The 15594-nt window shown below is 38.2% G+C and overlaps 2 protein-coding genes across 2 annotated transcripts; one reads left to right on the top strand and one right to left on the bottom strand.

Annotated features, from left to right (window-relative positions):
• The first annotated feature begins 3815 nt into the window (after positions 1-3815).
• On the top strand, positions 3816-10124 carry LOC115514123 (cytochrome c oxidase subunit 7A2, mitochondrial). Its single transcript, XM_030315854.1, has 4 exons — positions 3816-3922; positions 5394-5483; positions 8520-8604; positions 9923-10124. The coding sequence occupies exons 1-4, from the start codon at positions 3905-3907 to the stop codon at positions 9979-9981; spliced, it is 252 nt and encodes an 83-aa protein (XP_030171714.1). The 5' UTR covers positions 3816-3904; the 3' UTR covers positions 9982-10124.
• A 3452-nt stretch (positions 10125-13576) lies between these two features.
• On the bottom strand, positions 13577-14576 carry LOC115514939 (brain protein I3-like). The gene is given in 3 exon segments (XM_032593344.1): positions 13577-13908; positions 13911-14046; positions 14415-14576. Coding segments are annotated over 3 exon segments (630 nt in total).
• Positions 14577-15594: the final 1018 nt, after the last annotated feature.

The following is a 15594-nucleotide window of genomic DNA, read 5'->3' as shown; positions in this document are numbered from 1 at the left end:
TAATAAATACAGCAATTAAGTGATAGCCAAGTGTTTCATGATTCCTAGCTGTAATCAGAGAACATGGAATTATAGTGATGTGCTAGCTTTTATCTGACTAGTAATTTTTGTACGTTAAACCTCACACGAAACTGTTCTACTATATTTGCTTTTGTAAAACTGGAAATGGATTAAGCATGCTTCCAGAATTAAAAGACACATCCCAATTACACAAAACACTATTCTGGCTTTCCTTTTTAAATTTATAGATGCTATAGGCAGGATCAAAGTAAGGGTTGTAATCTTGTTTGTTTTCTAAAGGAAAAGGAAGATGGAGTAACTATGTCATTTGGCAACTTTACATCAGTAATTGTGAATTATTTTCACACAAACTTATCTCAGGCTTTAGTTAACCATTACTTACTTCAGATTATCCATCTATATATCTAAATAGAGTACTGCCAGTTCTGTTAACAGTGTTCAAAAACCTGAAGGAAATACTTCCTAATCATTTCCAATAATCTAATAATAATTTTCTAATATTACAAAGAAACTCAAACTGATGTTTTGGAAAGGAAACTTTAGAAAATAACCCTTCTGGGGCATCTGGGTGGCTCAGTTGATTAAGCATCTGACTCTTGATTTTGGTTCAGGTCATGATCCTAGTCTTGAAATCAAGCTTGGCATCAGGCTCTGCCCTGGGCATGGGACCTGCTTAAGTTTCTCTCTTTCACTTTCTCTCTGCCTCTACCCCGATTGTGCTTATGCGCTCTCTTTCCCTCTCTTTCTCAAAATTAAAAAAAAAAAAAAAAAAAGGAAAGAACTCTTCTGCTCTGCTGCAGAGCATGAGTTCACAAATCTAGTAACAAATTTCAAGTGTGCTTGAGATGATCCAATAAAGTTTGATAGGCATCCAGGCAAATTTCAGGTATATTTTTCTGTCAGGATAATCACAATTTATAGAACAGGAGCAAGGAGACAATGAGTGAGGAATCCTGGGACTAAAAGCTGTTTGAAAGTAGCACAATGAGTATCAAAGATATTTTGAATTTTTATTCCCAATAAGTTCATTCTTTATGCAGCATACTGTTCCTTTAACCAATAATTACTGAATATTTTCTATCTGCCAGTTACTATTCTAGATGCTGCAAGTACAGCAATGAAGAAAACAGTTATAAACAGTCATTATCTAACATATCATTAAAAGGATCATTGCTGTGTGGAAAATCGACTGAGTGTAAAGTAGGAAAACTAATTGAAAAGGCTTTTGCAGTAATGTAAACAGGAGATGATGATGGCTTGGCCTGGAGTTGTGGTAGCAGTGGAGATAAATGAAAAGCAGTCAGATTCAGATTATATTTTGAAGGTGTATGTATTCAACAGAATTTTCTAATGGATTAGTTTATAGGGCATGATAGAAAACAGTCAAAGTTTGGGGCTTGAAATGAAGAAAACTGCAGAGGAGAAGCCTTGAAAATAAAGGACTGGAAAGTAGAATTCAGTTTTGGTCATAAGTTTGTGATGCTCATTAGACATGTAAGTGGAGATGTCTGGAGTCAAAGGGAAAGGTCAGGCTAGAGAATTTGCCAGCACACAAATGGTATTTCATGGCAGTAGATGAAATCACAGACGGGATGAATGTAAAGGTGGTACTCCGAAATTTAGAGATTGAGAGTTTGAGGTTTCAGGAGACTAAAAACACTACTGAAATGGAAAACCATCAAAAGAGTAGTGGATGGAGGACCATGTATGAAACTGTACATACATGTTGTATGTTATACTGTATGGCATTTGTGGCTTATTTCCAAATTAAAAACAAAGCATATTGTGAAGGAATGATCAATTATGTTAAATTTAGTTGCTGATAGATGGAAAAAATGAAAATTGAGGTTGACAGTTTATTCAATAATGTAGAAGCTATTGGGGATCCTAGGAAAAGCCATAAAAGCCTGCCCAAAATGGAATTTAAAAAATTAGGAGAGGAAGAGAAGACGACAAATATAAAGAAATCTGTTTTATTTTTATTTTTTAAATGTTTGTTTGTTTGTTTATTTGAGAGGGCGGGGCAGAGAGAGGTGGAAAGAGAATCCCAAGCAGGCTCTGTGCTGATGGGGGATTTGATCTCAAGACCGTGAGATCATGAACTGAGCCAAAATCAAGAGTCAGATACTTAACCAACTGCGCCACCCAGGTGCTGCAAGAAATCTGTTTTCTTTTGAAGAGAAATAGTATGTTAACTGAAATCAAAGGCTTGTTTGTTTAATATGGGAATATGCTTATATGCTGATGGAATGATCTAGGAAAGAGGGAAGAAAAATTGTACTAGGTAACATACAAATAAGGATCTGCATCTATTTCAGAATCTATTTTATGTGAATCTTTGGTTCTTTTTGGACAGAGCCATAAATGTCCTTTATCCAATATACAGATCTATCAATCACCCAATATATGTCATTAATTCATCTGCTGGTTAACCTATAACTCTTTAAGCAGTACTAGGGGATTGGTAAAAAATTACAATAATCTCTGTTCTTGAGAGGTTTACAATCTAGTTGTCTAGATGGAGAAAATGTAAGAGAGCACATACAGCTTTAACAAGTTCAGAGTACACTTTTTAAAAATTTGTATGTTCCAGCTATTGGTGCCTGGTAATTGTCCTCAAGGATTCCATCACAGTGCATAATGCAGAAGGGAGAATAAGCCAGAAACTTTCGGTCCCTATCTAGAGAAGAGATGAATTGGGTATTTACAAACCTTGGTGAGGAAGACTGAGCACAGATAACTTGGTGGATCTAACCCAAAAGATTAGAAGGAATAGTGATTTTGATGTTACTAATTTTTATCTACACATTTCACCTATGCTGAACCCATACATTATCCACTTTCTATTTGAAATGACAATGGAATAATTATAAAAATTTGTTTAAAAAAGGTGGAAAGATTTATTTTAGTATAGAATAAGTATTTTTATGTTTACATTTATACACACTCGGTGGGCACAAAGACTAAAGATCTCTGTAAGTGGCATTACTTAGGCAAGACTGCTAGAAGCAAGGTACACTGGCAGCCTATCCAATATTTGCTCTGCCTAGCGACTCCAATCATGGAAAGTGCCCTGGGACAGCAAGACTTAAAGAATACCGATGTGCCATCCCATTTCTTGTCCCACAATTAAAAATTTTCCCCTCTTTTCAGCATTTTCCCCAGACACGGAGAAACGAGCGAACAGCTTTCACAATTTCAGGACGCTGGTAGCGTTTCTTGCATGGGGAGTTGTGCAGCATCCAAAGGTACAAGACGATACCCCGACGCAGCTCTCTACAGCATATTCTCAGCACAAGGAACAATAACGCCCTCACAAAGTTTCTTCTACGGAAAAAAGCTGATTGTATCCGTGTAAGAGGAGCTAACCGTTTTGTTTTGTATTGTATCCAGCTTCATAGCTTACAGTTAGACCAACCCAGTGTTCTTTCAGCATCTAAACAATGGTTCAAAGTTTGCTCAGAAGTTTTTAAAATACCTTCTCGTTCAAAATATACTAATTTTCTATGATAGCCTGGTCTCACATTAATTTCATCTAAGCTAGTTACAAAGTACATAACACGTCACTCCTTGCCTCTCCGGTCTCAAAAGTTGTTTACTTCTCCAAGCCTTAGCTCCAGGAGCCAGCCCCCTGAATAGCATCGGCCAGTTTAGGAACGAGAGCAAGGAACGGAAACGGCCGGTCGGCTAGAGCGGCCACAGCCGTACGGCCGCTCTCGCTTGTCTTTCGCTCTCTATGGTTAGAGGCTCAAGCCCCTCCTCCGCCCGAAGTATTAAGTTCCCTGACGCTTGCGCAAGGCCAGAAGGCAGTTCCGGTTCCGGTGTTGCCGTTCTCGTTCCTGGTGTTCGGTTGTTGCGGTTGGTGGGTAGTAACCGAGCCAAGATGCTGCGGAATCTGCTGGTAAGGAGCTTCTCGGCTTGCATTCTTGATGTGGGGCGGGAAGGTTGGGAGCGGAGGCTAAGGGATGACTGAAAAGCCTCTCCTGAGAGGGAAGGAGGGTGGGCGAAGGCGGCTTCTGAGGTCACCTTGGTCCGTGTCCTTTTCGCCTGACGTTACTTTCCCTTCTAACTATTCCTCTTGCTCCCGGCTGTGCTGAGTAGATATAGGGAATGAAGAGGCTGGGGAAATGACCAGAGGATGGTGGGTTAGACAGCCTTGGTTTCTTAATGGTCACCTCTAACCCTATGGGTTATTGATGAAGTCGCTAATTTTGATATGAGTAAACTCAAGATCCAAGTGGGACGTTTCTGATACCCGGAAGCTTCAGATAGAAATATGTTCACTGGTACGTTGAAAGGCCTAAAGTTTCAACGTTTCTGAGCTTTGTGAGCATCAGGATGCGGTTTAAAAAGCAAGTCATTCGGTTTCTGTTGGGACTTCAGGAGCCGTCATGGTTGAAAGTGTAGTGTTGCTTCAATCAGGCGGTCCTGCAGTGTCCTTCACCCATCCATCGGCTTTGAGCATGTGAAATAATTTCCCAAAATTTCGAAAAAGAGAAGGGAAATGTAACAGTGACCATTCTCTTTTGTAATTATTCAATAAGGTTTTACTTAGCTGTCAACATATGATTTGTTTTGGAATGTGGAGTGCATATTTGTTTCGTTATTTAATTCAACTGGATATATAATGCAACTCACTTTTTAAAAAGAATTGTACCCCATTAATTATTCCCTACTTTATAGGATAAATGCAATGGGGAAAGCATTTTGATTAAGTAGGAATCATGTCAGTTTATTTTAGTGTCGAATAGATCTTTTAATAATATGGTAAAGTTATAAATGAAAACATTGGGACTTTTAGTGTATTTTGTAACCATTCTTTATTCTCATAATATCTGTATGTCAGTATGTTTTACTCAAGGATTATATGATACTACTAGTTCAATTCAGGTAGATTTTTTTTTTTTTTCTCAGAATCTGTATGAATTGCTACTTGAATGTGGTCTTTGGAGACTGTAGAATTTTAATGTAAAGAGTAGTAGATGGGTTCGCCTGGGTGGCTCAGTCACTTAGGTTAAGCGTCCAACTCTTGATTTCTGCTCAGGTCATGATCTCACAGTTCATGAGATTATGAGATTGAGCCCTGCATCAGGCTCTGCACTGACAGCTTGGAACCTGCTTGGGATATTCCCCGCCCCCCCCCCCCCCCCCCGCCTCTCTCAAATAAACTGAAAAAAAAAAAAGAGTAGTGGATGGACAACAAGTTGGAAAACTTGGCTGTTGGTTTAGTTAGGACCCTGTTACTGACAAATCAGGTATGTTTTTAACTGTCAGTTTCCCTCTTCTGTAATAATAGAAGTTGAAAATAGTTGGTTTTGAAAGTTTCTCTAAGACCTAAATCAGCTCAGTATATATGGATTTTTTTATTTCAGGCTCTTCGTCAGATTGCCCAGAGGACCATAAGTACTGCTTCACGCAGGCAGATTGAAAATAAGGTTCCAGAGAAGCAAAAGCTATTTCAGGTACTGAAATATTTTATAGGAGGTTGTTACTTGTAATAATATTTACCAAAAGTTGGAGATAGGAAGTAAATCTGGAGATGCTTGGTTGTTACTCATCTTGTTGTATTAGCAAAATAATAAACCGCCTATTGATAGTTAGTTGGGCCTATATCCAGGAGGACTTTGGGGAAGTAGAAGAAATGAGAGGGAAAAGGTGTAGGTCAAAGACACTTTGTTTGGAGAAGTTACATTGGGTTGGCACTCTATGGGTAGTTTCATAAGAATAGACAAATAGACCATAGAAAGGGCCCAGAAACAGAACAAATATGTATGTAGAAATTTAATATACGTTAAAGGTGCTATTTCATATTAGTGTGGAAAGGATAGAATAAATTGGCGTTAGAAAAATTGTCTATTTTAAAGAAAGTAAAGTTCTGTCCCTCTATATTTGTGTATTAAAAGGTAAATTGCAGATATAAATGCTTCTTCTGCCAAAAAATATTAAAATGAAATATATTTTTCCAGTTTTAGTGAGGTACAATTGACAAATAAAAATTGTATATATTTAGGTTGTACCTGATGGGTTTTATTTTTAAAAAGGTGCATACAGTGTGATGTTCAATGTGTCTATGAATAATTACTGTAATTAAGTTAATTAACACATCCATTACCTCAAATACTTACTTGATCTTTTTGTGTGTTTGGTGAGAGTACTTAAGATCTATTTTCTTAGCAAATTTCAAGTGTACAATACAGTACTATTAGTTATAGTCACCATAGGAGAGTATTTTTTATATCTTAGGGGTGGGGAAGTCTTCCTAAGGAAGTCTTCACAAAGCCTAGAAGCTGTAAAGGACAAAAATTGCATTTATGAGTTCAAGTGACAAATTGAGAGCAAATTTTAAAATATAACAAAAGATTAACATCCCCAGTATAAAAAGCGGTCCTACAGGGGCGTCTTGGGTGGCTCAGTCCATTAAGGGTCTGACTTCAGCTCAGGTCATGATCTCGTGGTTTGTGGGTTCGAGGGCCATGTCGGGCTCTGTGCTGACAGCTCAGAGCCTGGATCCTGCTTCAGATTTTGTGACTCTCTCTCTGCCCCTCCTCCACTCATGCTCGGTTTCTCTCAAAAAATAAATAAACGTTAAAAATAAATTTAAAAAAAAAAGGTCCTACAGATCAATAAGAAATGCAAATTAAAATGACAAATTACAACTTTTTTCCCCCTACTTGATTGTTAGAATTATAGAAGGATTTAAAATAGGCTATGTAAGCCACGTATGGGAGATATATTCGTACACAGTACTTTCATACATAATAGTTAGTAGTATAATTGGTATAAAAGTTATAAAGAGTGTTTGAGAGTATTATTAAAAATAAACCAGATACCCTGTTATCAGGGACTTCCACTTTTTTTTTTTTTTTTTTAAAGGTAGGCTCCATGCCCAACGTGGGGTTTGAAGTCACAACCCTGAGATTGAGTCGCATACTTCACTGACTGAGTCAGCCAGGTGCCCCTGGGGACTACCACTTGTAAAAATCTTTTCTGCAGACACAGTAGCTTAAATATATAAAGAAAAGGATAGAGGTTATTTGTCATAGGATTTTAATAGCACTAAAACTCCCAACAACCTAAATACCCATTAATAGAGGACTGGCTTATTCAGTTCTGATATTTTTGCAGAGTGGCATTCTATGTAGCCATTAAAAGGGATAAGGTAGTTTTAAAGGGAGTAACAAAAGTTTTTAAGACAGCATTAAGTGAAAAATAGAATATAGCATACCCTTATATAGCGTAATCTCATTTGGTATATTAAACAAGTGTGTGTGTAAATTAGAAGGTAAGACAACGTAAGCATTAAAAAATATTTAAGAATATGAACTATGCTGTTAATAATGGTTTTCTCATGAGGAAAGATGGTGGGACAGAGTTGTTTACCTTTATAAGTAGTTACATTATTAGTGCTTTTTTTGTTTTACTGTGGTAATACCTGGTTTTTCCCAAATAAAATTTTGTATCCTATACAGATCTTCCTTGACTTATGATGGAGTTAGGTCATCAAATAGTAACCCATCGTAAGTTGAAAATATGTTCAATTGAAAATCCATTTCATATACTTAACCTACCAAATATAGCTTAGCCTAGCCTACCTTAAACATGCTTAGAACACATACATGACTGGGCAAAATCATCTAACACAAAGCCTATTTTATAATAAAAGTGTTGAATATCTCATGTAATTTCTTGAATACTGCACTGAAAGTGAAGTGAATGGTTTTATGGGTACAGAATGGTGATAAGTACATTGGTTGTTAAATTTGGTGATCGTGTGGCTGACTGGGAGTTGTGGCTGGCTGCCACTGCCCAGCATCATGAGAGGATCGTACCGCATGTCGCTAGCCTGGCAAAAGATGAAAATTCAGAATGTAAAGTACAGTTTCTCCTGAACGTGTATTGCTTTCACATACTTGTGAAGTTGAGAAATCGTAAGTTGAACCAAATCTACCTTATGATTAAAGTGTGAGGAGAGGAATGCGGGGGTGGCTCAGTTGGTTAAGGGTCCTACTCTTGATCTTGGGCTCAGGTCATGATCTTAAAATTTGTGAGTTCGAGCTCCACCTCTGCCCTGATAGCGCAGAGCCTACGTGGGATTCTATCACTCCCTGTCTCTGCTCCTCCCCTGCTTGCTCTCTATTTCTCAAAATAAAGAAATAAAAAAGTGTGAGGATTCCTGATCTTTTTAATAATTCAGCTGATGGACTCAATCAGTATATTTTCACAGCTTTAACATTTATATATTCCTTGGAAGGCAAATCTTTACTGGATCTCATTAAATGTGAGAGAAAGAATGCTGATTTTTAGGAGTTCTTATTTTAATACTTTAGTGATGGTAGGTACAGAGTCAGGAAAATTGTAGTCTTTTAATTTTGATATTGACAATATTTTAATTCCAGGGGTTTGAGGAGGTGCTTAATTTTATATAAATGGATTAGTCTTTTGAACTTAGTTGAAAACAAATGATGCATATAGTAATTATTACTATTTTTTTAATCTAGGAGGATAATGGAATTCCAGTGCATCTAAAGGGTGGAATAGCTGATGCCCTCCTGTATAGAGCCACTATGATGCTTACAGTTGGTGGTAAGACATTTGGAATGCTTGACTTACAGATAGGTAACAATAAGGATTACTAACAACTTCATTCCTTTTACTATGTCAGTATTTTAACTAGAAAGACTGTCCCCAGCATCTGAGATCTTACTGCTTTACATATAAGGACTCAAGAGGATGATCGATACATATTGTAGAAGAGCATTTTAATGTCTTAAAAAATTAAACCAATAAAGTTTGATAGGAGTATTTATGATAGAGGTGGCTTTCAGAGTGTGCTACTGGTGGCCTTACACATCTCTCTACACCATCTATAACAGGGGCTTTTTAAACATTTTTACTGTGATACATAATAAAAACACACTTTACATCTAAACTCTGAACATACATGTTTATGACAGAAACAAAACCTCTATGGAAAGAACAGTACCTATTACTGTACACAAAGTGCTTTGATAGATTTTTCTGTGGATTAGGCAGGTTCATTGTTCAGTATTAGCAATGGAATATTACAAATTGGTAGGCTAGGAGCAGAGTTAAGATTTTAAATGATTGCTCTCTGGGGGAGGAAGGGAACTATTTGATTACTGTGTGCTCATCTTATTGATAGAAGTGCCCATAAATGGATTTCTGTAACCTTTTTTATTAAGTCTGTAATGTGTCCTCATTTTAAAGATGAAGAAATTATGTTAATTACCCAAGGTAATATTGCCTCTGTGTGGAAAAGCTGGAATTTCAACCCTAATTACAAAGTCCCTGGGCTGATACCAAGGTGCTTTCTTTGCCTTGGGTTGAGTACAGTGAAGAGGCATTTATGATGAAGACAACAATCAGATAGTGACCGTTAGAGTCCTAAATTCTTTTGGTCAGTGTGACTGTTTCTTAGATATTCTGGTAATTAGTTTTTAAAAATATTCACTTATTGGCTATTCTTACATCAAATTTGATAATTTAAAAATGATGTATCATTCTTCTTGGTTTAATACTAATAATATACTTTAGGGAGTGCTTGTATATCTTGACCTCTTTTTTTGGTTTTTGAATCATTCTTAGCATTTTTCAGGCCATCTTAGTTTAGTATGGAAATAACTTTTATATATGTTCTTACTCTTATTTAAAAACTTTTTACATGTTGTCAATTTGACAAATAAATTATTGTGTTGTATCTAATACTTTCCTTTGAAGTTATTTTAAATTTTACCAGCACCTATCAAAATACTTTTCTGTGTTTCCATAAAAGTAGTCTTAATGCCAAACTTCCCTTTCTGTTAACTTTTAGCTGGAATATTATGTCTATACATGTAAATGTCAGAATTTCTTGTAAGTTCTTTTTTTGTTTCTTTTTCAGGAACAGCGTATGCCATATATCAGCTAGCTATGGCTTCATTTCCCAAGAAGCAAGACTGACTTCATTTTATCATCTCAGCAGGCAGTTGGTTCAGTTTCATTCAGCTCTCTCTGGACCAATAATTGATACATAACTGAGTTCTTTGGGGAACAATATTTATTGACTTCTACTAACTGCCACCAATAAAGCAGTCTTTACCATGCTTTGTCTTATTTTATCACTTTAGGATACATTATACCAATAATTTCAGTTTTTGATCAGCCTTGTAACTCTTAGGTAGGGAGCAAAAAAATGGTTCTTTAGTCACTAGGGTTGTATAAAATACCATTGTGATACTGGTGAAATTTTATTTTTATAAATAAATTATGTAATAGAACAGCTCAGAATTATACCGTGGATGGTTTTCAGCTGTGAACGAATGTAACACTTGAAAGCATATTCCTTCGAATCCCTCCCCTCCCTGCTGTACTGTATCTTAGGATATGCTAGAACCTGGTGTTAGTGGACACAGGTCATTTTTTGGTTCCTGGGGTTTGAGTTTCTTTTTTTCTCTCAGCTATGTTAGCATATGTCCAAATATCAGATTTATTCCACAGCTTAGAGTTAGGCTTCAGTAGAGAAACTATAAAATAATTTACGACTTGTTCTTTTACACTAACAATGGGCTTCTGTTACTATAATCCATAACATAAAGTGTAACTTCCCTTAAAACACTTAATTCATTTCTAAAAGCTATCTTCTAGGGGAACTTAAGGAGTCATACTTTGTTACCTCTACTAGGTGTACATTTGTAACACTAGTCTAGGTGCAATTCAATCTAGGGGAAATCCATGAGTAATGGTTTTATAAACTTCAATTTTTACATAAAATTGAGAAAAGTATATGTAGAAAAAATGAGTCAAATCTGAAATAGCCAATCGAAGTCTTCATGTGGAAACATTGAGGCTTAAAGTATAAATCTATCTCAAAAGGTACCTAATAAAAGATGTCTCAGCCTTGAATCATGAAGGTTTGAAAGGATCTTGGTAGCCACATCTAACCTGCCACTAAATACAGGGATCTTCCCAACTTCTGACAGCATCTTATTACTAATAACAGCAGAGAATACTGCTTTGGAAGGGAGTGGAATAAATATCAGACATTTCTAAATGTTGAGAAAGTTAAGTTGGGCTGGAGTTTGGTCCAATTTGGTGATTTGGAGCTAAAAAGCAATCACTGATATTTTGAAACAAGCTATATCTGTCAGCATTTTACAGAGGAGAATTTAACTTTCATTACAAATTTCATAAAGTGATTTGAAATGCTTTTATGACATGATATGAAAGATACTGTTTTGTAGTAAAAAGAAAAACAGCCTGATATCCTCTGATAGCCTTCATTTCAATATTGAGAGGTGCTTTACTATTTCTGACATAACACAATTTATAAAACAGTTTCCATGTGAAAATGTTATGTTTGGGCTATGTTACCATGGCAAGATGGGATAAAGTAAAAGGTTGAATGCTTAAGATACTTGAAAAATTCTTTAAATTGATGCTAAGTTTAAATATTTGCCCTTCACTTTAAAAATCTGCATTGTAACTAGCAGTGGAGATGGGGAGGGGTCGAGGGGCAAGATCCCAGAATAGAGGTTGCTGGACAGAATTTAGTGAAAATGTCTGCTATACTTAAGAATTTAGTGAGAGAGCTGTTAACAGTTACTGATAGATTGCAAGACCTATCCAAAAGTCCCATGGAACAGAGTCCATTAGAAGTGTTGAAATGTGGCCATCAGGAAACAAAACAACCTTCATCCCAATCTCCTTTTTAATCGTTACCATACAGTATCTCTTTGAGATTAGTATCTGTTACTAAATAGAAATTCCGTGATGTTATTCCATTAATAAAGACCATTTGAGATATATTTAAGTGAAATTTTGTTATAATTCATATTAATGCTCAAAATCACATTTGTAGTCTGTAGCTGTTCTATATGAAGTTGAATTATTTACAGATGAAACAAGCTCACAGAAGGCATGCAATTTACACAAAGCTACAAATAAATGACAGCACAAGGTTTCAAATCCAGTTTTACCTGATTCTTAAAGTTCATGGTCTTTCCAGTATACTTTATCTTCCGTATTTGATTAAATGTTGACTGGGATAGCTTCAATACACTGTTAATAGCAGTGTATATATGAATACTTTACAAATATGAATACCCTATTTCCATTTCACCTGTACAGTCAAGTTTCTTGGAAGAGCGATCAGTACAGCCTCTAAGTCCGTTGTCCGTTTCACATTGATTGCTATAATTGAAAATCTACCTATTTAACATCTGTCTTCATATTTGAGATCCAAACTAAGCACTCTCATCACATCTCATATTGCTCTGCTTCTTGGTGAATGCATACTCACTTTTAAAAACTATTTTTGAGAGAGAGGGGACAAAGGATCCAAAATGAGCTCCGTGCCAACAGCAGAGAAGGCAATGTGGGGCTGCAAATCACAAACCGTGAGATCATGACCTGAGCCCAAGTTGGACACAACCAGCTAAGCCACCCAGGTGCCCCATGCATACTCATTTTTGACACCCTGTTAAGTGCCCAAGATTCTGCTGGAAACTTTGACATTCTCCCCTCTGTCCCCTATGTTCCCTATACTCCTCTTTATCAAGACTTTTATCCCTTTGAATTTGAGTTCAAATTTGAATTATAAATGATAAGACTGGAAACCAGTAGAGCATTGTAGTTAATCACACACATGATAGAAGATCCAGCTTCAAGTCTTGGATTACCATGAATAGCTAACCTTGCTAGATGTGTATCCTCATCTGTATAAATACTTAATGCACATGGTTATTCTAATGCATGTAAAGCACAAAGAATGGTTTCTGGTACATACCAAGTGTGCAATGTTAGCTGCTTCTCTTGTTGGCTCTCTGAGAAAAGGAAATGTATCTTTTCATCTCATATCCATATCAACTTGACACAAAGCAGGGTCTATGAGCTGGTCAGGGCTGGTAGGGCAGGCTCACAATTTCACCCACATCCTAAGTGTAGCTGTCATTCAGCTCTCCTCAGTGTGTGGTTTTCTTTCTTGTAAGGTGACTCCTGAAGCTCCAGCCATTTTCTTTGTTTTCCGCAGGAAGAAAGATTGGTGAAAGAGAACATGCCAAATAAGTGAGCACTCTTTAAAGAGCTTTAGAAGCTCCAAAGACCTCAGCTTAGATGTCTTTGGCCAGAACTTTGTCCCATGTTCATGCCTGGATTCAAAGAGGCCAAGAAATGTCTTAGCTGGGCAGATGGCCAAGTAAAATTGGAGTTCTATATAGTAAGGAGAGGAGACCAGGTATTAAGTTAGCAACTAAGAGTCTTTCCCCAGGGTGTGGTTTTGTTTTGTGTGTGTGTGTGTGTGTGTGTGTGTGTTTCACAATGGTATGAATCTCGTTTATTTAAAACGTTATTTCTCACCTTTCTCAAATTGAACACTGCAAAAAATAAAAGCAGTGTTTTATTGGATTGTCATTTACCCTGGGAGCAGTGTTGCTGCGTGTCCACGGCTATGACTCCTGTGCTCACGAAACCTCAGCTCACACTAGCCAGATCTATCCCACCTCACTTTACAAAACAATCCTGAAAGTTTAATCAAACAAAGCTGTTGTACACATTTACATTAAGAAAAGATGTCAGGATGTAGGAAAGTCAGGTGTATCGTTCCCTTTAAAGTAAGGTTTGCTCCGCCTTTGGGGGATCTTTGCTTCCTGGAGGCAGAACAGCAGATGAACCCAAATGGGAACAAAATGATGCCCAGGAAGATGCCCAGGAAGGTGAAGAAGTCCTCCCAAACCCTACTCTGCAGACTGGGGCGGCCTCCAACGACAATGGAATGGGCAGGGTACCTGGTGACATTTCGACGGTGGATAGAAACGTAGACCCTGGGACGGCGGGTAGGTATCCTTGTGACCGGGTGGGTGTAGGGCGGCGGCGGGGGCGCGGCGGCGACGGTCCTGTGGCTGTGCGGGCGAAGTCCCCCGGGCGGGCCTCCAGGTGGTAGGCGGGCGGCTGCTCCGGCAACAGGGCCTTGCGGTCCGGTCCGAGGCTCCCGCCGGGACTCTGCTCGGAGGGGCGGGGACGCGCTTCTAGCTTGTTTTTTTAAAAGAACAAAGTCAACACTGTAGGAACCTTCCGTTCGTGGCTCTAATTTCTGATGTGAGGCACATCGGTGCCTGTACTTAGGCTTCCATTGGCAAATATCTTTTCCCGTTTTGCTTACATTAGTTCACGTAGGTTTCGCAGCCAGGAGCCAACCAAAGCAGGGTTCCCTGACTTTCCCACCTATTGTGTCATCCAGTGGAACCACTGGAACCATCCAATGGTAAACTCTACCATTTACCCTGAACAGTACTTAGAGGATTAATAAATGGTGGCCATTACTGGTGTCTTACAGCAGACAGGAATGTTTCAAAAAGATTTCCTTAGGGAACACAAATGCAAGTAGATGTGGAGAATACAAGAATGATGCTGCTGCTATAGGCAGTTTGGTTCAGAGTTTGCAGACCCATTCCTGCTGTTTGAGAGTTTTGCACAAGTTCCCCAAAGCTGTCAATTCTCCAGGCATCTAACTTGGACTCCCTATTCCTGGGTCCCGGATGCATCCACCCAGAGAGCAACATCTTGTAATCCGTTCATCAGGACTTGTATGCACTGAGACTAATAATTCAACTTAACAGATATTGAGTGCCTACTATGTGCCAGACACTGTTGTATGTACCTGGGAATCATGGATGAACTGAGTTTACATTATAGTGAGAGGTAGCAGGGAAGACAGTTAATAAAATATAAAAATAAATTGTATAATATGTTAGAAGGCAGTAAGTTCTATGGAAAACAAGACCAACAGGGAGAGCTGGCATGGGGTTGGGGTGATTGGTTGCAGCAGAAAATAAGGTGTGAGGATAGACTTCAATGGGAAGGTCATATTTAAATAGAGACTAGAAGGTGAAGGAGTTAGTCACTTAGATATATGAGGAAAAGGCATTATAGGAAGAGGGAACAGTCTAGAGCAAATGCCCTAAAGTGCCTGGCATGTTCAAGGAACAGGAAGGCAATAGCAGTTATCACTAAGAGTGAAGGGGAAGTCAGAGAGGTAAGGACAGACCACACTAAGAAGGGACTTGTAGGCTGTTATAAGGACTTTGACTTTTACTCTGAGGGATGTGGGAAACCACTGCAGGTTTTGTTTTGTGTTTTTTTTTTTCAGTTTATTTATTTGTTTATTTGACGGGAGGGGACAAAGAGAGAGGGGAGAGAGAGAATTCCAAGCAGGCTCCATGCTCAGCGTGGAGGACTCTAAGATCTGATCTGAGGACTCTAAGATCATGACCTGAGCCAAAATCAAGAGTCAGTTGCCCCACTGACTGAGCAACCCAGGTGCCCCTGTTTTGTTTTGTTTTTATAGAATACAGACGTACATGTATTATAATTTTTTTTTAACGTTTTATTTATTTTTGAGACAGAGAGAGACAGAGCATGAACGGGGGAGGGGCAGAGAGAGAGAGGGAGACACAGAATCGGAAGCAGGCTCCAGGCTCTGAGCCATCAGCCCAGAGCCTGACGCGGGGCTCGAACTCACGGACCGCGAGATCGTGACCTGAGCTGAAGTCGGCCGCTTAACCAACTGAGCCACCCAGG

This window comes from Lynx canadensis, chromosome B2, assembly GCF_007474595.2.
Source record: "Lynx canadensis isolate LIC74 chromosome B2, mLynCan4.pri.v2, whole genome shotgun sequence".
NCBI classification, from domain to species: Eukaryota; Metazoa; Chordata; class Mammalia; order Carnivora; family Felidae; genus Lynx; species Lynx canadensis.
Note: the sequence above shows the minus strand (reverse complement) of the source record. Positions and strands in the feature narration are given on the sequence as shown.

What these genes read in the sequence shown, in the direction of transcription:
- LOC115514123 (XM_030315854.1), top strand. An exon ending in AGAAGCAAAAGCTATTTCAG is followed by an intron (nt 5,484 to 8,519) that starts GTACTGAAATAT and finishes TTTTTAATCTAG; the next exon opens with GAGGATAATGGAATTCCAGT. An exon ending in TATGATGCTTACAGTTGGTG is followed by an intron (nt 8,605 to 9,922) that starts GTAAGACATTTG and finishes TTTCTTTTTCAG; the next exon opens with GAACAGCGTATGCCATATAT.